The 26635-nt window shown below is 36.4% G+C and overlaps 1 protein-coding gene across 2 annotated transcripts; it reads left to right on the plus strand.

Moving 5' to 3' along the window:
* Nucleotides 1-4049: 4049 nt before the first annotated feature.
* Nucleotides 4050-25679, plus strand: MS3_00009343 (uncharacterized protein). 2 transcript variants are annotated; one of them, XM_051217704.1, is made up of 12 exons: nt 4059-4185; nt 6961-7011; nt 8976-9038; nt 11271-11315; nt 11365-11421; nt 13337-13375; nt 14642-14707; nt 18058-18147; nt 20588-20644; nt 23519-23644; nt 24473-24586; nt 25499-25679. In XM_051217704.1, exons 1-12 carry the CDS (start codon nt 4095-4097, stop codon nt 25600-25602), a joined length of 903 nt encoding a protein of 300 aa, XP_051065137.1. In that variant the 5' UTR covers nt 4059-4094; the 3' UTR covers nt 25603-25679. The 2 variants fall into 2 exon arrangements, with proteins under 2 accessions (XP_051065136.1, XP_051065137.1); XM_051217705.1 differs by lacking the exon at nt 14642-14707 and having other exon boundaries at nt 4050-4185.
* Nucleotides 25680-26635: the final 956 nt, after the last annotated feature.

Genomic DNA, 26635 nt, shown 5'->3' on the forward strand with positions numbered 1-26635 from the left:
GCAGCAGCAGCAGCAGCAGCAGCAGCAGCAGCAGCAGCAGCAGCAGCAGCAGCAGCAGCAGCAGCAGCAGCAGCAGCAGCAGCAGCAGCAGCAGCAGCAGCAGCAGCAGCAGCAGCAGCAGCAGCAGCAGCAGCAGCAGCAGCAGCAGCAGCAGCAGCAGCAGCAGCAGCAGCAGCAGCAGCAGCAGCAGCAGCAGCAGCAGCAGCAGCAGCAGCAGCAGCAGCAGCAGCAGCAGCAGCAGCAGCAGTAGCAGCAGCAGTAGCAGTATCAATAGTAGTAGTAGTAGTAGTAGTAGTAGTAGTAGTAGTAGTAGTAGTAGTAGTAGTAGTAGTAGTAGTAGTAGTAGTAGTAGTAGTAGTAGTAGTAGTATCAATAGTAGTAGTAGTAGTAGTAGTAGTAGTAGTAGTAGTAGTAGTAGTAGTAGTAGTAGTAGTAGTAGTAGCAGTAGTAGTATCAATAGTAGTAGTAGTAGTAGTAGTAGTAGTAGTAGTAGTAGTAGTAGTAGTAGCAGTAGTAGTAGTAGTAGTAGTAGTAGTAGTATCAATAGTAGTAGTAGTAGTAGTAGTAGTAGTAGTAGTAGTAGTAGTAGTAGTAGTAGTAGTAGTAGTAGTAGTAGTAGTAGTAGTATCAATAGTAGTAGTAGTAGTAGTAGTAGTAGTAGTAGTAGTAGTAGTAGTAGTAGTAGTAGTAGTAGTAGTAGTAGTAGTAGTAGTAGTAGTAGTAGTAGTAGTAGTAGTAGTAGTAGTAGTAGTAGTATCAATAGTAGTAGTAGTAGTAGTAGTAGTAGTAGTAGTTGTAGTAGTAGTAGTAGTAGTTGTTGTTGTTGTTGTTGTTGTACTGGCAATAGCAGTAGTTGATTTAAAGCTAAACGTTCATGTAAGTGATCTGATCACAATCATTCAGATTGTAGTGACCTACTTTTATAAACAGAGCGCGATTGGTATAATGGAACCAATTATTATTACTATAACCACTTGTACCAGTGACTGTTTTACTGTACCTTTTTGTTTGTGTGCTAAAACACACATTCTTCCGTCGTTCGCAGACCGAATCGCGACACTACGGATCACCGTTGAACAAGTAATCGTATGGATTTCGTCACTTCAAGTCAAATTTCTTGATTATGAGAAATAATTGGACAGTGTGGACAGGCGTAAGTAAGTAAGTATATATTCCGATCCATATATCATTTATAATTATCATGAATCAAATAAATATGATTCATCTAATCGTGGCTGAGGAGTCCCATACTAAGACGAAAAGGCCATCCAGTGCTTCCAGGTTTATATAATTTTACAAATCTGAATGTTCGTTTTCAGTCTTAATAAACTTACTTACTTACGCCTGCTACTCTTCTTGGAGGAGCTTAGGCATACTACAAACACTCTCCATCTAACCCTGTCCTGGCAATCTTTTCCCGCTCTTTCCAATTGTTATTCATCTTTTTCATATCGGTCTCCATTTCTCCAAGTACTGTGTTCGTTGGTATTCCTCTTCTCCTTTGGCCTTGAGGACTCGAAATGGGGGCTTGTCTTGTGAAGTAGTTGGGAGCATTCATCAATGTGTGTCCTATCCACTTCCAGTGCTTCTTCCTGGTTTCTTCCTCCTTTCGAATCTAGTTTGTTCTCTCTCTCAGCAGGTTGTTGCTGATAGTGTCTGATCAATGGATCCGAAATATTTTGTATCTTCTTATATCTTCTGGATGATTGCGTTCGTAGTTCTCCAAGTTTCCGCCTCGTACAGTAGAACTGTGTTGACATTTGTATTGAGAATTCTGAACTTAGTGTTGGTTGAAAGACAGTTATTTTGTGTTTCAGATGTTCTTCATTTGTAGGTATGCTGCTCTTGCTATCCAGATTCGCGCCTTCACATCTACATCAGATCCACCTGCCCAGATATGTAATGGTTTTTACATCTTCCAAATCTTCTCTGTCAATTGTGATTGGATTGGTGCATGCTGTGTTGTGTTGGAGAATCTCGCTTTTCTCTTTGTGTATATTGAGACCTACTGCTGATGAGTTTGCTGCTACGCTGGTCATCTTCCCCTACCTTTGTCGTTGCGTGTGTGATAGAAGAGCCAGATCATGTGCGAAATCTAGATCGTTCAGGTGTATCCTAGATGTCCACTGTATTCTGTGCTTCTCTCCAGATGTTTACATCTTCATAAGCATTTTTTCCTGACACCGGTCAACTGTCTTCTATGCACGATTTTGCAGTTCATCCATCATAGGAATTCTGTATGATATTGACTATTTTTGGAGGCACGCCATAGTTTCGAAGAAGCTTCCATAATGTTGCACTGTTCTCTCCACCTGGAGCCCCTCAGGGGATTCTGCTAGTTTAAAGTGCACATAAAGGAGGAGTGTTCGGCATATGATTAGTGACCCAATCTCATCGAAAACTCACTTGATAAATAAAAAAACGTTAAGCGGAAAAATAATTTTTAATAAAATGAACTTTTCAATTCAATAATTCAATGTTTCTTATTTGATACGTGGAAATGTTCAATGTTAATGTCAACTTGAATTCTTATTGAGAAATTTCAAGTTTTAATTTCTACGTTCAGCTTGCCATATGAACTACATAATCTGTTTCTTTATATGTCATAAACTAAGTTAGACATGAACACCACTGAATGCCGGCTCAGTGATCTGATGGTTAGGTGCTCGCTCGCGGAACCGGTGGGTCCTGTGTTCGAGACCCGTTGGGTGCTGGATCGTGGATGCGCACTGCTGAGGATTCCCATACTAGGACTAAACGGCCGTCTACGTTTCCCAAGGTGGTCTAGCTTCAGTTGACTGATGATTTCATTCTGTGAAATTTCTAAAATCTCCACAAATCCCTTCTGTTATTAATTGTCTCTCTTCATTCATCAATAGTGAATATGAATTGAGATAGGAAGTTTATCTAGGACTAGTTTATAGTTCTGATGACTTAGGTTACTTGACATAAATTTGAGACTAAAGGTTTTGAGTTCAGCTTTATAATTGTATAACCTTATGACCTTATAGTGAACGAGAACACAAGTGAGAACAATTGAACGTAATCCAATACAAAATTATAGAGTTACTGAGTAAAATCTGAGATCCATATAGTAAATACTTCATTTGCGAATTGTCAATCCATCATCTCAGGCTTCATTGTTCTGTGTAGGCCCGTTATTTAATCGTCATTTTGATCGAACGATATTGTCGAAAGGGCTCTCCACTTTAGTGGCTCGAGATCAGACTCGAAGGAGATCGTAATGATGATTGTTATTGGAATATATATGTCACCTATCCTCGTATATAATCATCGATTTAAATCGCGTTAATCAATAACGGATTTAGATAAGTTAAATAATGAGAATAGACTTTTGAATACGTATATTTTATATATAAAGCGAATGGAATAGAGAGAAGAGAAACGACACAGAGTGGAGATGGAGGGTAACCCAACTCCCATTTAACCAAGCGTGAATCATGGGTTATAGTTACACAAAAGTAAGTTACATACATGTGATGAGTAATAGGATAAGATGTGTACACACTCATATACGCTCATATAAAATCAGTCAAGATTGATAAGTGAATAAATATCAAGATCAGAATGTGATTCGAGTAGAATGAATGAAATGGTCTGTCCGAAATCTACAATAAGGTAATATGGGCTTAACATAATAACCGACACTACAGTTCTTTCGTTTACATATTAATCATTCTTTGTTCTTATTCTCTTTCCTTAGATCATCTTAACCTTCTACCATCAGACATTTTAATTTCAATGGTCGATATATACTACTTATATCTATTGTTATCAGTAGCACACATCACACTATCATTATTAAGTCAAAATTATACATTATCAAATCAAACAAGCTTCTGTTAAAAGTATCTTATTATTGAACTCATTGTCTGATAACTATATAACCTTTAAAAACAAAACAGAACATACGATAAGTTGAATGATAAGATCATATGATGTCTTTACATTCCATGTAAATTATTTCAATCAACCAATGGTCTCTTAGTCTGAACTAATTAATTATCATCTATTTTAGAGAAGAAAACAAAAGGCAATAAAGAAAAATAAAAAAAGTGTAGTGTACTATCTTCATGATGTTGAATTGCTTATTTCATCTTCATCTTCTTCTTCTTCTTCATCTAAGTTTACTTCTATTAACGGTAGATTCCTCCATACAAAACAGTAAGTTAACAAATCACTTGTCATAAATATGTATATTGAAATGTATATGATTTATATTCACTTGATATTGTTTGATGTTTAGGACTTCAATGGATCAGTCTCTTATTAATATATGTGCATCCTTTTTCGTATTTCCTCGATATATCTTTCATTCACAAGTATGATAAGCAAAGATGGATAGTGGCTAGTAGTGGAATTCAGTTTGACATGAATTTCGTCCTACTTGATATTCGTCAATTGGATGTGGCTGCATCTAAGAGTTTTTGTTCACTCCGGGACTGTAAGTGGATAGCACGATCGCATTTGAAGCGACCAGTACCGGGTTCGGGTCCCGGAGTGAACATAAAGAAATTTGAGGTGCAATGACACCCAGCCGACGAGTCTCAAATAGGACGAAACGCGTGCCCTGAAATCCATACTAACCTCTATCTATCTTTGTGTATATTATTTACAGCTTAAATACCTGGTTGTTTAGCCAAACAATAAAGAGTTTAATTTGAATAATGATTATTGTTATTTTAAAGGTTCTAATATGTTAAGGCGGCTTACTTAAATATCTAGACTATTTGTTCCTACGGCGAGACTCTTATTTATGGACGAGCCAATCAGAAGCATGTTAAATATTTCAAGGTTACGGTGCCAACTTCAGTACTTAATGCTTATATACGGTCGGTTCACAGGGAATTTTGTACAGAACGTGATCACTGAGCGGCTATAACAAATAAAACGACGAGACTATAATCTGTGGACGAATCAATCAGGTATAAGATAATAGATCTCGGATTCTAACGCCAAAGCTTTTCATCCATTTGGCTAAATAGGGTTTTGGCATTATAGCTGAGGTCAGTTCGTGATGAAAACCCCATATATATAGTTCCTAACTAAGGCAAATTATGACAATCATTGCGAACTGGATAATAAAAGCACCAGTAACACTGGCTGCACTCAGGTACTACAATATATACGGATGTTTGGAGAGCGTACAGACTCCTACATAGTCTTGGTTATGTGAATCATGTCGTTATCCACAAGTAGCATTTTGTTCACTCAACAACCGGAGTGCACATAAACAATATTGAAGCCATGTGATAGAGGTTGAAAGAGTATTTGAGACTTTATCATGGCTCCAGAGGCCGACTATTCTGTAGCAGTATGGATGATTTCCTCTACTGGATGCATTTCCATTTTAGATCCTCTGAACCTCTTTCTAACCTTGACAAGTTTTTGAACCACGTATAAGAAGTGAATCCAATTTATTTCTTTGGTTTTGTATCACATATTTTTACTCCATACGGACTGTTTGCTGATTGGCTAATATTTCTCAAGGTCACTTAAGATTTGTTCAGAAGTCGTCCATAAATTAGAGTCTCGCCCTAAATCTAATTCCTAACCTCTAACCATCAACTGTAAATCATAATTCTAATTCCACACACACAGGTTTACAACCCTCATTTGATCCTAGTTATTAGGTGGACACTCTCAATGTCAGTTTTGCATCACTCGAAGGTCCTCCATAAATTATAATCTCACCAGATTTAGGGTTTTTCATCACGAATTGACATCAGGTAAAATGCCAAAACGTTATTTAACCAAAAGAGATGAATGAACTTCGCGCCAAAATCCGAGACCCATTATCCTATACCTGATTGGATCGTTCATAAATTATAGTCTTGTCGTATAATTTATTCAGGTGTCTTTATGAAAACTGTACAACCTTTCGTTGTACAAGTTACATAATGATACAATCAGACTCATCTTAGTGATTGGCAATATGCATTAAAAAAGAAATGAACATTATTCAGATATTGATTTCTGAATTGTCAACATCTAACTATCGATCAATCAATATCGATCATCAGTATCGATCAACAAAAAAAGCTAAAAAAAAAAAGGAAATTAGTTGAAATAGTTTATACTGACCATTCTATATTTCAGAGAGTTCCCATGTCCTATTTGTTGATCGATCCTGACGATCAATATTGAATGATCATCAGTTAAGTGTAAACAGTTCACAAATTCATATCAGGATCATGTTTATTGTTTTCAATGCATATTGTCAATAACTATGATATCTTAGATAAGACTCTTTCCTAACTTATACTGCAAAATGTCGTGAAATTTTCACGAATTTTTTTGATTGAGATCATGAATTGATTGATGTTAGACCACTGTTGAAAACCTGAAAGCACTGAACGGTCGTTACGTCCTATTGTGTGACTCCTCAGCAGTGCACATCCACAATCTCACCTCTCGGGATTCCAACACAGGGCCTTCAGTCTCGCGCGAGAACGCTTAGCCCACTGGACCACAGAGCTGGCATCCAATGGTTTTAGTGTTTAACATCAGCCAATCCACGAAATTGCCCGACTGTCTTCAATTGTACTGAGGTAGATACCTGTCTCTACCCGACATGTATTAGCTCCACTGGTCACGACTTCTCACTAGAACTCCGAGAATTCCCTCACGAATCTAGTCACTAGTGAGCACATGATAATTATCATTATAGGGGTTGTGGAGAATACTAAGTTTTTGATTGAGATCATGAGCTGATTGTTGTTAGACCAGCGTTGAAAACCTGAAAGCACTGGATGACCGTTTCGTCCCATTGTAGGACTCCTCAACAGTGCATGTCTACAATCTTGCCTCACAAGATTCGAACCCATTCGAACTTATATTAATCATATTAACTAATGTTTTCTATTTCATATTCTTTTTTTAAAGTAAAATGTTAATGAAGATCTTTTGTAAAATATTGAACTTTGTGTCTATTGCCAGGTACTGATGTCAAACAACAATCTATAATCAGTAAATTGAAAGAAAATAATGGTAAGCTATGGATTGAATAAATTACAAGAGGATAAAAGATTAAAGAATTTTTTTTCGTGTGTGTGTGTGTGTAACGTTTGTTGTTTTTAAATTTACTTACTTAGTTACGGTTGTGGCACCTTTCGAGAAAGTGTACAGGTTGCTTATCAGTATCCTTTATCCAACTCTATCCTAGGCAATCGTTTCCTTTCTCTATCTTCTGATGGTTGACTAGATTATAAAGACATTGACAGATTGCTTAATGTAACTATATGATGTAAGTATTCACAATTGATTGATCATTGGGTGGTGATCAATGTCATGTATGTTAGGTCATTCTTCATGCAGATCGAATACTATCGACGAAGTTGTTATGTGGCCACTAGTTTAAGTGATTCGAAATTATGTACATTATGTTGAGATAAGATGGTGGTTAGAGGTAGTTCACAAAACCTGACACACACAATATTGATCGCCACCCAGATAGCCCAGTGGTAACATCTTTGACGGTGAAGCTATGTGACATGGGATCAAATCCGTTGGAGAGCATCAGTTTCTTCAAGATTACAGTTACACCTTGCTGACAAGTGTCAAGTAGCACAAAACCCTAGTTCAAGGGTTTCTTGTTGACTACCTCCAACCACCATCCTATGTTGTATGTATGTAAATATTCATTGAAATTTAATTTTTATAGTATTTGTCAAATAATTACAGTATAAATACTGACATTGATGTTTATCTTTAAGAAAGCATTTGTTCAACATCAAAGATGAATACATAGTTTTATAGTTTCAACAATAAAGAGTCGAACTCGACTAATACTTATAGTCATTTGATGTTAATTTACTTGTATCTTCCCATTGTTATTTAGGACTATAATTGATTAAGTCAGTCAGTCAGTCAGCTACAACGTAGGACCCATTAATGTTGATCAGACTTCCAAGATAAGTGAAGTTGTCGACGTGTTCGACTACTTCACTCCCTATCTTTAGTTCAGGTGTTGGCGCAGACCAGTCCTGAAGCAACAGTTTGCATTTAGAGAAGGAGAAACGCATTCCAAACATTCTGGCATTGTTGCTTAGTGCTATTAGAAGATTTTGCATTTTATCAGCGTCTTCACCAAACAGAACTACATCATCTGCGTATTCTAAGTCGATAAGTGGACCCTGAAAGAAGGTCAATACCCGATAATTCAGTCGACGAGAATGTTATTGCCATCAGTATATCTATGATGAAGTTAAACAAAAATGGAGGAAGTGGACAGCCTTGACTTATACTACTTGAGGTTTCAAAAGCAGATGACAGTTCACCATAAGCTCTGACTCGACTGGTAGTGTTCGAGTAAAGAGCCTTCACAAGGTTTATGTACTTCTGAGGTAGGCCTTTCAGTGACAGACACTGCCACGGAATCTCGCGGTCTACGGAGTCAAATGATGCTTTCAAGTCAAGAAAGACCACCATTGTCGGACGCCGATAAGTATGCCTATGTTATAGAACCTGACGGATGGTGAATATGTGGTCGATGCAGCCACGATCAGGTCTGAAGCTCGCTTGATTCTCTCGTGTTTGCAGTTCACGAGTCTTAGTTAGGCGTCCGATAATTATCGAGACTAGTATTTTAGATACTATATTAGTTAAACTAATCCCTCTATGATTGTCACAGGATGATTTTAACCCTCTCTTATATATTGGGAAGATAAGTGAATTGATCAAGTAAATAACACCAAACGAATATAACTTCATTCCATTGCACAAGCACATGGCTATCAGAACTCAGTAGCTAAGTGGATAACTAGATAGCGTTTGAAGTGGACGGTATTGAGTTCGTGTCTCAGAGTAAATATCAACTCTGTAATGAAAGTACATCCAGTTGACGAATCCAAAAGAGGACGAAACGTTCATCCTGGTTTCCGTTTTTCTAGTTACTATTCATCTTTACTTATAATAATTATGATCATTCAAATGTTCTACTATGTCATTTTCAGATAATATTCAAAACATAATAAAAGAATTTGGAAATGCTGAAAAACAAATCGAGAAGTTAACAGGTAATTTTTTAAAGGGTTGTATATGTTCAATATGAATAAGATGTGAAGTGTGTGTGTAGTTTAATTACATTCGATATAAGACAGTTATACATCTTACATCATATGGAAGATAATTATTCAATATAATGAATTGATTCGAGTGAGATGTGAACAATGTGATCGAGTGATGAGTAGTTTGCAATCAGCAAACAGTCAGTATAGAGTAAAAACATGTTATACAAAACCAAAGAAATAAATTGGATTCACTTCTTATAAGTGGTTCAACAACTTGTCAAGGTTAGAAAGAGGTTCACAAGTTCTAAAGTCGTAATGCATGCAATCATCCACACGACTACAGAATAGTCGACTTCTGGAGTCATGATAGAGTCTCAAAAACTCTCACAGCCTCGACCACATAGCTTCAATATTGTTTATGTGTACTCCGGTTGTTGAGTGAACAAAATGCTACTTGTGGATAACGACATGATTCACATAACCAAGACTATGTAGGAGTCTGTACGCTCTCCAAACATCCGTATATATTGTAGTACCTGAGTGCAGCCAGTGTTACTGGTGCTTTTATTATCCAGTTCGCAATGATTGTCATAATTTGCCTTAGTTAGGAACTATATATATGGGGTTTTCATCACGAACTGACATCAGCTATAATGCCAGAAATTTCTTTAGTCAAATGGATGATAGACTTTCGAGGCCAAAATACGAGATCTGTTATCTTATACCTGACTGATTCGTCCACAAATCTTAGTCTCGCCGTTTTATTTGTTATAGTTGCTCAATTATCACATTTTGTACAAAATTCGTTGTGAACCGATCGTACATTAGCATTAAGCACTGAAGTTGGCACCGCAACCTTGAGATCTCTCAAACGCTTCTGATCGTCCATAGATTAGAGTCTCGGCAATTTGTTTGATCCTATTTCCAATTTTAAGATTGTGATTGTTCATTAATGTGAAGTTCCATACTAGGAAGATCTAAAATATTCGATACTCTTTAATTTTCAATAAAGGTGTTGTTAGGATCAGATTTTGATGTAAAACACAATGAACCATGTTCATTAGGTGTTATTTTACTTGTATCTTCCCATTGTTATTTAGGATTGTAATTGATCAGTCTGTTATTGGTCTATGTGCATCCTATGTGGACTGCCTCGATATTGCTTGAAGTCACAAATGTTTTAAGCAAAGATGGATAATGGCTAGCAGTGGAATGGAGGATGAGCATTTCGTTTTATTTTGGACTCGTCAATTGGATGTGCCTGCAGTTCTGAAAAACAATCGGAAGATACAAGTAAACAACACCAAGTGAACATGACTTCACCCCATTGCATAAGTACATGGCGATCAGGGCTTAGTAGCTATGCGCATAAAGCGGTTATGTTTGAAGTGGACGGTATTGGGTTCGTGTCGCAGAGTGAACATCAACTGTGTGATGCAAGTACATCCAGTTGACGAGTCTCAAATAGGACGAAACGCACCTCCTAGATTCCATTACTAGCCACTATCCATTTTCGCTTAAAATGTTTAAGTGACAATAATAAATTCAATTATTACTATGAAATAGCCTACCGGTTATTTGGGAAACATTCATACAATTAAATTAAATGAATCGTCATTTCACATGTCAGATATTTTGTTCACTTTCAGAATTAGCTAATAAAATTCAAGGAAGCTTCATGATTGTTGATTGTCGTCTACCTAAATATCTGAGCTACCTGTTCCTGTCATTTAGATATTTCAACAAGTTATCTGTGTTCCTTATTTGTTTTTAACATAATTGATTGTATAAAGTTCACGACCTTTTTGTTGTACAAATTAGAAAAGAGCTCAATTAGAGACATTGTGGTTGCTAGCAATATACATCAAAAAGAATATACATTAATTAGATATCAATTAACTGGACTGATAGCATCTAAACTAGCGACCATTCAATATGTTATTGTTAGGGTCGACCAAGAAGTAATTCGAGCACCTAATTTTAGGGGAAAATTTGACCCATTTTTGGGGAAGTTTCGGGGTTTTAGGGCCATTTCCCCAAAATTCCCCCAAACCTGAGGATATTCCCCAAGATTTCCCTAAACCTTGGTGATGGTTATTTGACTTTGGGGATTTCCTCAAAGTTAGAAGATTGAGTAAGACATAGAAACTCTTTGAAATACTTTGTTCTGAGTATTCTATATTGTATTAAAGATATAACATTGAATAAAGCCATTAATAATAATAAAATCTATTTCAGATCAATTGAAGAAGACTGCAGATGTATATAAACAAGTCAATGAATGTATGTAATGAAATGATTGAGTTATGTAATAAAATTTGAATGATTTTAGATGTGAAGTGTTCAAATGAACAGTTAGAAGCCAAAAATGAATTAAAACTTATGGAAGGTTAGAATAGTGAGAATAATATTTCATATTAAATCCATGTGGTTATTATCAGAAGGGGTGTTGTGGAGATTGTAGCAATTTCAACAGTTGAGATCATGATTCAATTGAAGCTAGACTACCATGGGAAACTTGGAAGCACTAAATGACAGTCCGTTTCGTCTTATTATGGGACTCCTCAGCAGAGTGCATCCACGACTCCGCGTCGCGGGATTCGAACCCAGGACTTATCAGTCTCGCGCTGGAATGATTAATCTCCAGACCACTAAGCCAGTCGGCAACCGACGTTGTTAATGTCTAACTTCAACTAATCCACGGAATTGAGCGACACATCCACCATTGTCATCAGTGAGTTACTACCTCACAACGGACCCGGTTGAAATCGACTGGTCACTGCTTCTCGCTAGAACTCCAGGATATATCTCTTGAAACCAGTCACAAGTAAGCATATGTTGATTAGTATCAGAATAGGTTTCGTGGAGATTGTAGTAATTTCAACAGTTGAGATCATGAGTCAATTGAAGCTAGACCATCATGGAAATCTTGGGATCGAATATTGCACACTAGTGAGGAATCCCACAATAGGGCGAAACGGACCGTCATCTAGTGCTTCCAGGTTTTCCGTGATGGTCTAGCTTCAATTGACTCATGATCTTAAATGTTGAACTCATATGGTTATTGTTTTACTTCTATCTTTTCCATTGATGTTTAGTATTGTAATGGATCAGTCTCTCTTTTATTGGCATATGTGCATACTGTACGTAATGTGTTGATAATGCCTTCACTCACAAGTATTATAAGTAGAGATGGATGATGACTAACAGTGGAATTCAGGACAAGCGTTTTGTCCTATTTGGGACTCATCAGTTGGATGTACTTACATCTCAAAGTTGATATTCATTCTGGGACTGGAATTTAATACCGTCAACTTCAAACACTATTGTGTTATTCACTTAGCTACTGAGACTTGATAGTCACTTACTGGTGTAATAGGATGAAGTTTAAATTCATTTGATTATTGTTTAACATGAATGTTCCTATTGATGTTTAACACTACAATTGATCAGTCGATATGCACGTCCTAGATTCCACTGCTAGTTACTATCCATCTTTTTGTTAGAATGTTTAACATTGTTTCCATTTCATTTAATAATCCGAATTTTGAATATACATTGTCGTTTTTTCCGGAACTCATTCACATTTCAATAGTAATAATTATGTATAAAAATATGATAAATGAAAGTGGACGAAGCCTTTCAGGGAATGTAATAGTATTGATTCATCTAATATATTATTATTATTAATTATTATTTAGTCACTGCCCGGATGCCCAAACCGAAGCAGGTGGTTTTCTTAGGTGCGAGGGGGGCCACACCCCGAGCATTTAATCTAAAAGTCTAATCCACAAGACAGTGGAGCAACGTCAGTAGATTCAATCCTATGGTACTCAATGACCAACGATTGGTTTATACGCCATTTGTGCTGCTCAGGATCCTGGAGCCCATGTGCAATATTGGTTTGGAATCAGGGTTTTACAACTTCCCTAGGTAGATCTTCCGTGTTCACAAACCCGGTTAAAGCGCCAGACATTCGTTTTTCGTTCTCTTAATTTCGTAGAAATATACCCTCGCTATGAGAAGGCAATGAGTAGGATTTCTCAGGCAGTGATTGTATGCACGTGGCCATGTGAGAGCATTCGGAGAGGGGGGAGTTTACTCTCCCCGCCCTCGTAAGTATCATTTGTTCAATCAATTACACCATTATATCATTGGTTATGGAACATTGAAGAATAAGAATGTAAGAAAACACTAAAAGAATTCGAATGAATACTTAGAATCTATGATGATTATTACATTGTAATGTCATTTAAGATGTATTCATTATATAATTGTTATTATGAATTTGTAAACTATTTTAGAATTTGTAAAAACGATAGAATCTCTAGAGGATACGTATCGTGAGTACTACAGTATACTTTTTATGTTTATTTATTTGAATACATAGATCATTTGATTTGTATGAGAGTTGTTATGCTACCCGGGTGACCAAATCGAAACAGTTGATTTTCTTACAAGGCCACATCCGGAGCATTCGATTTAAAGGTTTGACTCAAAAGGCAATAGAACAACGTCAGGAGATGCATTCCTATGGTGGCCAGTGACCATTATTTGGTTCATACGCCATTTATTCTGCTCAGGATCCTGGAGCTCATGTACAGCATTGATTTGGAATCAGAGTTTTTCAATTCGCCTTAATGGACTCTCCGTGTCTAACAACCCGGTTAAAGCATCGGATATTTACTTTTCATCGTCTCAATTTTATAAACAACAGTAATGCCGCGAGAAGGCAGTAAGTAGGATTGCTCTGGTAATGGTTGTATGTATGTGGTCATGTGAGAGCATTTGTCGAGAGAGAGAGAGAGAGAAAGAGAGCTGACTCTTTCCACTCTTGACCGTAACATGTCATTTGGCATAGATTAGTTGTTGAGATATTTGAATCCAGTAAGTTAGAAAGTGAAGTTCAGATAAACAACCAATAAATAACAGGTTACACAAGAATGAAATATTGGATCACAGTTGAGGAAAATTCATCATTAATTGAATTGACTAGTCTAAGTTATAAATACTTATCACATGTTTTTGATGAAGTTTTGTTCTCTGAGCTAGATGGTATGATCGTGGAGCTTTCATCGTTCTTCTGAACGACATCATCAGCACAAACTTCAGATGTTCTCAATATCTTCAGTTCATTTACTGATGAGGTTATTGATATTTCTATATTAGAACAAAAAGTCCTATACGATGTCAATGGGTTATCAGAATGGGTTTGGTGGAGATTTTAGGAATTTTACTTGTTGAAATCATGAGTCAATTGAAGCTAGACCACCATGGAAAACCTGGAAGCACTGGACGGCCGTTCTGTCCTGGTATGGGACTCCTCCCGCACCCTGTGAGATTCAAACCCAGAATCTATCAGTCTTTCGCCAGGTGCATAGCCAACTAGACCACTGAGATGTTGGACATCCAACGGTGTTAATGTCTAACTTCTACCAATACGCGAAGTTGCATCACCGTACACCATCATCAACTTTTATTCGACAATTGTAATAGGAAATATTATAGTACATTCTACAATATATACAATATTATCCAATATATATATATGATTTCATGTAACAGATAACCTTGAATTACGTAATCTTGATTGCGTTTACAATATACAGAAATACATCTGAATAGATCGAAGACATTTAAAGACTGTTTTAACAATCAATCATCGGCTATTAAACGTAAGATTTCATGTTGATATTCTTATGTGCATAGCAATTTAGTTTATCAAGTAATTATAAGTAGTTATTTATTATTAGAAAGAGGTTTTATAAAGAGAATAGTTGAATTCATGAGTCAATTCAAGCTAGACCGAGTATAAACCGATAGGTACTGATTTTGAATTCCACGAGAGAGATTATGGATATGTACTGCTAAGAAGTTCCATACAAGGACGAAATGACCATTCAATGCTTCCAGGTTCCACATGGTGGTCTATCTTTAATTGATTCATGAATTCAACTATTTAAAGCAACTATTTAGTTCATCGGACTTCTACTAATGCTTCCATAATCAAATTTTATCATTCAGATGTATTTCATGTTCTTATTAGGTTGACTGTTTGATATTTCATAGCTGATAATACAAAATAGATAGAAAGACGTTCGTAAAAGTTCAGTGATTCATCATCGGATAGTGATAAATTTCCCATTTGTCTCGTCGTAAGCATTGCTAGTGGAAGATTCTGTTGATTAAGTTGCAATATCGTCAATAATCTGTGTGCTTCTATATTGTGTGTACAAAGTTATATGTTAGATGGCTTGAGTTAGCCGATACAAAATAAAGTAAGTATCTGAGTGGCAAAGTTTTTCAGTTATAGTCTTAACAACACATTGACACATAGTTGAAACAATGAAGCTGTGTAACTCGAATTCAACAACAAAATACATCGTCTATTCTTTCACAATTACATGTGTACTTAGGACCTGAGTAGGAATGCGAACGGTGCATCTTTTCTTTCAATAGTGAGGTATATTTGTACTGCGAAATAGTTGAGCAAGATATATCTATTCAACAGTCAACTGATAACTTCTATGAAGTTAATATTTTTGAACAGGAACACATATAATACAGACGTATTTACTTATTTATTGTAACACATAGATATTGGTACAAGGAGGCGCCAAATACATGTGCGCCACACAAATCTCATTCGATATGTGTGAGGGCTGTGATACTGCCCGGGCGCCCAAACCGAAGCAGGTGGTTGTCCTAAGGGGCCAAACCCGGAGCCTTTGACCTGAAGGTCTGATCCACAAGGCAGTGGAGCAACGTCAGGAGATGCGGTCCATGATAGCCAGTGACCAACAATTGGTTCATACGCCATTTGTTCCTTCAGGATACTGGAGCCCATGTGCACCATTGGTTTGGAATCCGGTTAAAGCGCCGGACATTCGCTTTTCTTCTTCTCAGTTTCGTAAACAACAGTAATGCCACGAGAAGGCATTGAGGACTTCCCTGGCAGGGGCTACATACGCGTGGCCATGTGAGAGCATTTCGAGAGGGAGAGCGGACTCTTCCCACTCTCAGTCGTACCAGGGCATTTGGGGGCATACAGACGTAGGTGGTAATAAGTCCTGTCAGATTAGATTGATTTATGAACTTTCAAATCTCCATGATGTAATTTACGCGATGGATTGACAAATGACGAATGAAAAATATATCATGATCAATATAGAACTTCATAATGTTTTATTATTTCATTATTTTTCCAAATGAACAGAAAGGTTATTGGATCATCCAGAAGAGAAATGTTTTGAATTTATACCACACGATGATAAAAGTAATGTTAACATAATAATTCATATAATCCCACACTATTTCACACATCTGAATACTTTTATAGTTTAATTCATGAGTGAATTGAAGCTAGAACACCATGAAAAAATTGGGAAGCAATGGATGACTGTTTCGTTCCAGTATGGAACTCATCAGCGATGTGAACCCACGATCCTGTCTCGTAAGATTCAAATTTAGGATCGATCGATCTCTCACGTGAACTCTTAACCTCTAGATCACTGAGACGATCGTCATCCGACGGTGTTAATGTCTAACTTCAACTAATCCACGAAATTGAGCGATACATCCACCATTATCATCAGTGAGTTACTATCTCACAACAGACACGGTTATACCCTACTAGTCATTGCTTCACAGTAGAATTCCAACAAATACCTATTGAAGTCAGTCACTAGTGTGCATATGGTTATTAACAGAAGTGGGTTTCGTAAAGTTTTTTAATAATTTTATAGTTGAATTGATAAGTCAATTGAATCTAGAACAACATGGATAACCTGGAAGCATTAGACAGCTTTTCCGTCCTAGTCATGGACTCCTTGGCAGTACAAACCCACGATCCTGCCTCGCGGGATTCCAACCCAGGACCCATCAGTGTCGCACGCGAACGCCTAACCTCTAGACCATTGAGCCAGCATCCAATGTCTAACTTCAACCAATCCACAAAATTTAGCCATCGTCCACTATTGTCTTCAATGAGTTACCATCTCCATACACTGAGAACGATCAACTGTATTTTTTATTTAGTGACAAACAAATATGTTGGAACAATTTACCATTCGAATTTCATAGAAACTACATTATCTTCCCTTCATTCATCAAAGACACAAATATACTATCTCACTATTGACTATTGAGCTATGAAGTTATACATCATGAATTAAATTCATTAACCAGTTACAAAACTTAATACATTACTGGCAAAGCTATCATTTATGGACGAATCAATCAGATATAAGTTAACAGGTCTCAAACTTTGACATGAAATTCATTCATCCATTTAACTAAACAGCATCTTGAAAACCTTACATATAACCATCAACTGTAAAACATAATTCTAATGCCTCTGCCAAGAAAGTCATACTCACTGCCTTCTAGTGGCACCACTGTTGTTCACGAAATCGAGAGGACGAAAAGCGAATGTTCGGCGCTTTAACCGGATTCCAAACCAATTGTGCACATGGGCTCCAGTATCCTGAAGGAACAAATGGCGTATGGACCGATCGTTGATCACCGGCTACCATGGAACTGCACCTACTTACGATGCTCCACTGCCTTGTGGATCAGACCTTCAGGTCAAAGGCTCGGGGATTGGCCCCTTAGGATAACCACCTACTTCGGTTTGGAAACGCGGGCAGTATCCCAGTCCCCACACATATCGAATGAGATTTGTGTGGCGCATATATATTTGGCGCCTCCTTGTACCAATATCTATGTGTTAAAATAAATAAAATAAATTCCTTACACATTGGTTTTATAACCCTCATTTAGTCCTAATTATTAAGTGTACACTCTCAAGATCAGTTTAGCATCAGTCAAAGATCGTCCATAAATTATAATCTCACTACATTATTGATATATACATGAGAAAGATCATGACCCCATAACCGAGCACTTATGATCTCTATGTAAACATTTGAAATATTTTAAGTAACCATGGTAACCAATTAATAAATCAATAATAAATCAATATAAATTGTAAAAAAATGTATTATGTTTTTTTTTTTATATATAGATAATGTTGTAAATTTTGGAGATAGTGGTTCTTTAAATAGTTTAATTGATTCAAGGGTCTCTAATATTTATTGGATGAACATTGTTTTATGTAAGTTAGATACATAGAATAATTCATATTTCAACAGTTTAGATAAACTTGTCAGTGTTTCAATAGGTTAAGAGTTCATATGCGAGACTGATATGTTCTGGATTTGAATCCCGCGAGCGAGATCGTGGGTGCGCACCGCTGAGGAGTCCCACGATAGGACGAAATGACCGTTTAGTGCTTCCAGGTTTTCAATGATGGTCTGACATCAATCGGTTCATGATCTCAATCAAAAATCTGTTCTTGTCATACTGAATTGATATTAGATCATCATCATCATCATCATCATTATAAGCTTTATTCAATATTATATTTTTGGTACAATAAAGAATTCTCAGCACAAAGTATTTCAACAAGTTTCCGTTTCCTACTTCTTGGTCGATCCTGACGATAAAGACTGAGTGATCGCCAGTTAGATGTTAGCAGTTCAGTAAATGAACATCTGAATAATGTATATTCTTTTTTCTGCATATTGCCAGAGACCACATTATCTATCATTGGGCTTTTTGTAAATTTGACAACGAAAGGTTGTACACTTTTCAGAAATACACCAGGATAGGTTATGCGATTAATAGACATAATGATATATTAAAACAAACAAAAATAGATAACTTGTTGAAATATCTAGATGGCAGGAACAGGTAGCCCAGATGCACAAGCAGGCCGCCTATAATATTATCACAGTTACGATTGATGTGTGATGTATCCAAAGAGGATTGCCTTGATATTATCCATTATGATATAAATCTATATAGAATAGTTGAATAAAGGAAGAGTATTTTATTTCATTTGATACACAGTTATATAGATATATTGAATTTATGCGAGTTTCATATTACTTAACTTTATTTACTACTGTTACTTCATTATTGAGGAGCATAGGCTGCTCACTAGCAGTCTCCATCCAAATCTATCCTGGGCAGTTCTTTCCAGTTGTTATTCAACTTTTTTATATCTGCTTCTATTTCTCGACATAATGTGTTATTCGGTCTAGATCTTCTCTGCTTTACTTCAGGATTCGAAGTTAGGGATTGATTCGTGATGCAGTTTGATGATTTCCTCAATGTGTGTCCTATCCATTACCATCGTCTTTTCATAATTTCCTCTTCACTGAGAAGCTGGTTTGTTCTCTCCCACAATAGTTTATTGCTGATAATATCCGGTCAACAGGCATTCAGTATCTTCCATAGACAACTATTTATAAATACTTGTTCCTTCTTGATGATAGTTATAGTAGTTCTTCAAGTTTCAGCTCTATACAATAGAACTGTCTTGACTTTCTTATTGACGATTGTGACTTTGATATTGGTTGACAGTTGTTTTGAGTTCTATATATTCTTCAACTGGAAGAATGCTGTCTTTGATTCGCCAATCTTCGCCTTTACGTCTGCATCTGATCCTCCAAGTTAATTGATGATGTTCAGGTACATGAGAAATTCCACATGTTCCAGAGTTTCTCTATCAAATGTAATTGGGTCGGTTTTCTCCGTGTTGTATTTGAGGATCTTGCTTTGCCTTTATGTATGTTGAGGCATGCTGATTCAGAGGCTGCTGCTACACTGTTTCTCTTGACCTTCATTTGTTGGTGTGTATGGGATAGAAGGGTCAAGTTATTTTCAGAGTTCAAATTGTCTAGTTGATTCCGGGCTATCCATTGTATTCTGTGCTTCCCCTCAGATGTGGAAGCCTTTGTCATCCAATCAACCACCAGAAGAAGGAGAAGGGGGGATTAAGCAACCTTATTTGACTCCAGTTCTTACTTGGATTGCATCTGTTACCTGTCCTCTATGCACGACTTTGCAATGTAGTCCATCGTGAGTTTCGGATATTGATGACAATCTTCTCGGGAACTATATAGTGTCCAAGACGTTTCCATAATGTTCTCCTATCTGCACTGTAAAATTCTTTCTCATATTTAGTGAAATAAATGTGTATTGACAAGTTCCACTCAACTGATTGTTCGAAGATGATTCGTAGTGTTGCAATTTGGTCTGTGTACGACCGATGCTTACGGAATCCAGCCTATTGATCTCAAAGTTAAGCGTCTACTGCGTCTTTCATCCGGTTCAGCAACACTCTGTTGAGCACGTTTCTTTCTATCTATACTAGTGTGATTTTTCTGTAGTTCTCACATTTGCTTAGATCTTCTTTTTTGGCATCTTCATGAGGTATCCTTCTTTCCAGTCCGTCGACAATTGTTCCACCTCCCAAATCTTCTTGAATAGAAAGTGATGCGTGTTTACTGTTACTTCTATGTCGGACTTTAGTGCTTCAGCTGATATATTTTCAGGTCTTGTTGCATTCCAATTCTTGATTTATCCGATGGCCATCTTGATTTCTTCGATTGTTCGTAGAGTGACATTTCGCGTTTCACTGTTAGTTATATTTATTCGATTAAATGTGCTTCAGTGTAGCATGTATTCTGTATATATATATTTTTTAGTTGAAAGCAAATATCTAACAGAAATTGCCAAGGAAATTTCAGATCAATCTAAAACACGTAAGTAACAATTCGACCGCATCAATGAACGTATCACAGTAAAAGTTATGAAGCGTTTCAGGAATATTGAGAAACCGAGCATTTTAAATGTAACTAAGGATTTGATTAAATCATTATTATTATCATTATTATTATATCCAAACAAATTAATGGGTTTGTAATCATTAAGGCAACTCTGACTGGAGCCCATCCAGGGGCTACTGCCAGTCCTAAACCCGAATAAAGAAGGAGAGTTGGATACAGGTTTAGCGACTCCATCCTGTAGAAAACTAACTCGCTAAAAAACGCTAACCAGTAATCGTTAAGGCACTTGAACGAAATCATACTGTATTCGACTATTATGCTGTATAGTAGAATTCATGAGTCAATTAATGCTAGAAGATTATTGAGAACTTGGAAACACTGGATGGCCGTTTCTTCTAGTGACCATTAGATTTCAACTAGGTTTGTTGTGAGACAGTAACTCACTGAAAACAATGGTGAACGGTGGAGCAGTTTCGTGGATTAGTTGAAGTTAGATATTAACACGATTAGATGTCAACAGAGTGATCTAGAGGTTAAGAAATCTAGCGAGCGCAATCATGGATGCACACTGTTGAGAAGTCCCATACTAGGACGAAATGGTCATCTATTGCTTCCAGGTTATCCATGGTAGTCTAGTTTCAATTGACTCATAAATATAATTATTAACAAGTGTTTAGCCTGTTGTAGTTTGATAGTCTACATGTACCTGTGATAGCAAGTCAATAGGAAAGATAGAGAGAAGACCCTTTACAAGATCTTTTGAACACAGTCTTAGGAACCTACGACGGAAAAGAGGAAAGTCTTTACAAGTGTAGTTGCCAGACATCTTGTCGATAGTTGACACGAGGTGAATGTAAGTGATACATTCAATCATCGATCCTACTCCATCTTGCACAGGCGATTGTTATCAAATCTTTTCAAACTGACTTGCATATACAGAAAAAAAGTTTAATTAGCCTTTCTCTACCATAGTGATTGGATATTTGTCTAATGACCTGTGGTAATCTTAATCTTTTTTTTTCAATACAGTCTCCAACCTTTTATTATACTATCGTCTTCTGATATTCATCTCTTGCAATATCTGATTGATATTCCCAGATTTTTATATTCTATCATATTGAACGATTAGCTAATCATTTCACAATCTTCAATAAGAAAGTCAAGACAGTTCTATTGTATAGAGCTGAAACTTGAAGAACTACTATAACTATCATCAAGAAGGAACAAGTATTTATAAATAGTTGTCTATGGAAGATACTGAATGTCTGTTGACCGGATATTATCAGCAATAAACTATTGTGGGAGAGAACAAACCAGCTTCTCAGTGAAGAGGAAATTATGAAAAGACGATGGTAATGGATAGGACATACATTGAGGAAGTTACTAAACTACATCACGAGTCAAACGCTAAATTGGAATCCTGAAAGGAAGTGTAAAAGAGGAAGACGAAGGAAGATATCGCGTCAGTAATTAGAAGAATGAATATCAACTGGAAACAACTGTAAAGTAGAACTCATGACAGAGTTCGACGGAGAATAGTGGTGGGCGGTCTATACTCCTTTATGATGAGTATCAGGCGTAAGTACGTTTGTAAAATCCAAGAATCATACACCGATACTTCATTTGCAAAATATTCATCAACTGTCTCAGACTTTTCTTTTCTTCCATATTCATACTAATCACTCTCTATTCTCATTCTCTTCTTTTCCATTTTCTCCACTTTCTATCTCCAGGCATTCCATCTTCTATTGGTGTTGCATACTACTTATATCTGTTGATATCACCAGCACATACTATAGTAATAAAAATTTCAGTCTTATCAGAAGGGGTTTTGTGGAGATTTTAGAAATTTTACTAGTTGAAATCATGAGTCAGTTGAAGCTAGACCACTATGGGAAACTTGGAAACACCTGGCGCCTGGCGCGAGACTGATAGGTCCTAGGTTCGAATCTCGCGGGGTGCGGGATCGTGGATGCGCACTACTGAGGAGTCTCATACTAGAACGAAACGGCCATCCAGTGCTTCCAGGTTTTCCACGGTGGTCTAGCTTCAATTGATTCATGATTTCAACCAGTGAAATTTCAGTTTTGTATATATTTTTCTATGAAAATTAATACCAATGTTTATCTTTACTAAAGGATTTATTGGACAGCATTATAATACACTTAGTTTTATATCTTCCGCATAATAACTGAAATCATAATGAACATATTTTTTGATTGAAATCATGAACTGATTGGTGTTAGACCATCATTGAAAACCTGGAAGCACTGGATGGATGTTCCATCTTATTGTGGGACTCCTCATACACATACACGATCCTGCTTTCATGGTTCAAACCCTGGATCATGATCTCAATCAAAAACTTAATAGTTTCAATGACCTCACACTGACCACGATATTCAATCCATTTATTATTTGTAGTCATTTAAACATTATGATGGGTTACTGATAAGGTATGAAGGGTGTAGTTCAACTATATTTTATATGAAACACTTATACACCTCACATCCTATGGAAGATGATCATTCAATATAGTGAATTAATTAGAATTAGATGTTCGTAATGTTGTAATGAACAGAACACGGGTGGAGACTTATGTCAATATAAGTAGCACACACGACAATGTGATCAAGTGATTAGTGATTTGATCAACAAACTGAAATTGTTTGATCTTATTTTCAGTTTGAAGATCATGAATAGTCACTAATGTGGAATTCCATGATGGTGTAGCAAAGATCAGTTATTGATCCAAATATACATCAAATCAATATTGGCAATCGATACTAATATAGACAGAATTGAGAAAAATTTGATTGTATTAGGGATTTTCTAATTTCTTCTTTTCAGTTAAGACTGAAACAGAAAAACCGGAAGATCAGTTGAATATATCAACGACAACAACAACAACAACACTCACTCCATCGACTATAACCAAACAAATATTAATACAAAATGTAAAACCTACAAACAAAGGTGAGTTACATCAGTGTTCTCGTTGACTGGTTCATTATATTTGTACTCAAATAGATTACTTTTTTATTACTTTCTACATATTGACTTTTATATAGACTTACGTACATACATACATATTTAGTCACTTACTTACTTACTTACTCTTGTTACTCCTCGTGGAGGAGCATAGGCCGCCCACCACCACTCACCATCCAACCCTGTTCTGGGCAATCTTTCCAAGTTATTATTCAACCTTTTCACATCTGCTTCTATTTCTCGATGTAATGTGTCCTTTGACCTTCCTCTTCCCATAGAAAACTAACTCGTTATAAAAACACACGCTAACTTATATACATAAGTACCCAGTAATTCGTCTAGTTCTCTTAATCTCTACTAATCTACCTCATGAGTTCGGTAACAGCTATCTGTATAGTAATAATAATAATATCATGATTATATCCGAATTAATCAAAGTGGTGTGAATAACTTGTCGTATATACCATTATTACCTATCCCTATTGAAGTTGATTACTCAAACTTGATTGTTCCTTTTTTTCAAATATCAATTGTCAATCGTCTTCTGACTTCAATATTCTTACAGTTCCATACCAATTACTTTCTGATCCCATTCTCCCCATCTCTATGTTCTTGACCTACTACTTCTGGAGATTCTTGTCTTGACTATTGTTATATACTACTTATGTCGATATAAGTAGCAAACATTACATTAACTAGCATCTCAGTTCCAAGCCCATATCAGCATCCACAGAACAGCACTCCTGATGGGTACCGACATCAAAAGTAGTAAACAACTAATTCAAACATATACATATCATTCTTTTGTTTTAGTTATCAATGGTAATGTTTCAAATACAAACCAAATTAATGAAGTAAATACAGTAAAGAATGAAACAATCAAAAATTATACACAGTCTTCACTCTCTGAAAATTCATCATTTGAAGGTTAGTTGTACCATTTATCAGGCAACTTTTATGTTACATTTCTATTTGTACTGTCAACTGGATCCAGTTATCAATTCTAACTTCTTAGAGCAATGTTGAAATCTTGAACAAAGTTAAGTTAGATCATTATTTAAAACTGTTAGGTTTGAAGCTATCACAAGTTCACTTAATCTGTGAACGAGAACAAAGACTCAGTGACCAAAGACCAGTAAGCTAGCTATTAGATGCGTCCCAGCCCCGATAAATAGAGGGAGAAATCCAAGCTTGGAATGAGAAAGTATATTCTACAAACAGGCAGAAACGGGTGATCACACAACGATCCACAAATGGATCCAAAACATTACTACTCATTATTCTTATCGGGGAATAACAAAAACTTGGAAGTACTAGATGATCGTTTTATTCTAGTATTAAAATCTGATAAGATCATAATTGATGGACGACCTTTGACCAACGTTAAACTGACCTTCGAGAGTGTCTACCTACTTACTAAAGTTAAATGAAGGTTTTAAAGCAATTTGAAGAATAAGGATCATAATTTACAGTGGATGGTTAGAAATTAGGGATTAGATTTACGGTTTTTCATCACAAACTGTCATCAGCTAAAATGTTAAGACGCTATTCGGCCAAATAGGTGGATGAATTTCGCGCCAAAATCTAAGACCTATTATCGTAAATCTAATTGGTTTGTTCATAAATTATACTCTCACTGAAAATCTTTACCAGTATGTATCCATTATCCAACATCCGGAGATCAATCATTGAACTGATCATCTTTAACAGTGTTATAGTTTAACTTCAATTCCCCCTCCCCCCATAGCATGACTTACTTTTTAAGTTACCTTTCATAACTCTGAAAACTGTCATCCTTTTTCTTGTTGTTGTTGTTTCTTTCTCTTTTATTACATTTAGGTTATATCTATCTAATCTATTTGCTTATTAGTATAGTATTAGCAATATTTATTATTGGAGCAGTCTATTTCTTGTGTACAAAGTCAAAGACTATTTCTTCTTGATCAAATGTTAATTCATATTGACTAATCGAATTGTTTTATTCAACTTTATTCATTAAAATAAAGTTGTTACTATGGAATTTATGTTTATTTTGTTTATTATAGAATGATGATCGGATGTTCTCTTATCAAAATAACTAAATAGACTAGTTCATATGGCGAGACTCTAATTTATAGACGAGCCAATCAGAAGTGTTTTAGAGAAGTCAAGGTTACAGCGCCAATTTCAGTGCTTAATGCTTATGTACGATCCGTTCACAGGGAATTTTGTACAAAATGTGATAATTGAGCAACTATAACAAATAAAACGGCGGGACCATAATTTGTGGACGAATCAATCAGGTATAAGATAATAGATTTCGGGTTTAAACGCCAAAGCCTTTCATCCATTTGGCTAAATAAAATTTCTGGCATTATAGCTGATGTCAGTTCGTGATGAAAACCGCCACATAAAATTCCTAACTGTGGCAAATCACGACAGTTATCGCGAACTGGATAATAAAAGCACCAGTAACACTGGTTACAGACATGTACTACAATATATACGGATGTTTGGGGTGCGTACAGACTCTTACATAGGCTTGGTTATGTGTATCGTGTCGTTATCCACACGTAGTATTTTGTGCACTCAACAACCGGAGTGCACACAAACAATATTGAAGGTATGTGGTCGAGGCTGAGAGAGTATTTCAGACTTTATCATGACTCCAGATGCCGACTATTCTGTAGCTGTATGGATGATTTCCTCTTCTACATGCATTACGATTTTAGAACCTCTGAACCTCTTTCTAACCTTGACAAGTTGTTGAACCACGTCTAAGAAGTGTATCCACTTTATTTCTTTGGTCTTGTATAATATATTTTTACTCTATACTGACTGTTTACTGATTGGCTAATATTTCTCAAGGTCACACAAGATTCGCTCAAATGTCGTCCATAAATTAGAGTCTCGCTGTTCATTTTTATAGTTCAATTCATCGGTCTATTGAAGCTAGACCAGTATGGAAAACCTCGAAGCAATGGATGACTGTTTCGT

The sequence above is a fragment of the Schistosoma haematobium genome, chromosome 5, assembly GCF_000699445.3.
Source record: "Schistosoma haematobium chromosome 5, whole genome shotgun sequence".
Taxonomy (NCBI): domain Eukaryota; kingdom Metazoa; phylum Platyhelminthes; class Trematoda; order Strigeidida; family Schistosomatidae; genus Schistosoma; species Schistosoma haematobium.

Excerpts from the sequence above, each read along its gene's own strand:
- MS3_00009343 (XM_051217704.1), top strand. The coding sequence starts at position 4,095 with ATGATGTTGAATTGCTTATTTCATCTTCATCTTCTTCTTCTTCTTCAT. Across the intron at positions 7,012-8,975 it reads TAAATTGAAAGAAAATAATG|ATAATATTCAAAACATAATA; the intron begins GTAAGCTATGGA and ends TGTCATTTTCAG. Across the intron at positions 23,645-24,472 it reads TGTAAAACCTACAAACAAAG|TTATCAATGGTAATGTTTCA; the intron begins GTGAGTTACATC and ends CTTTTGTTTTAG.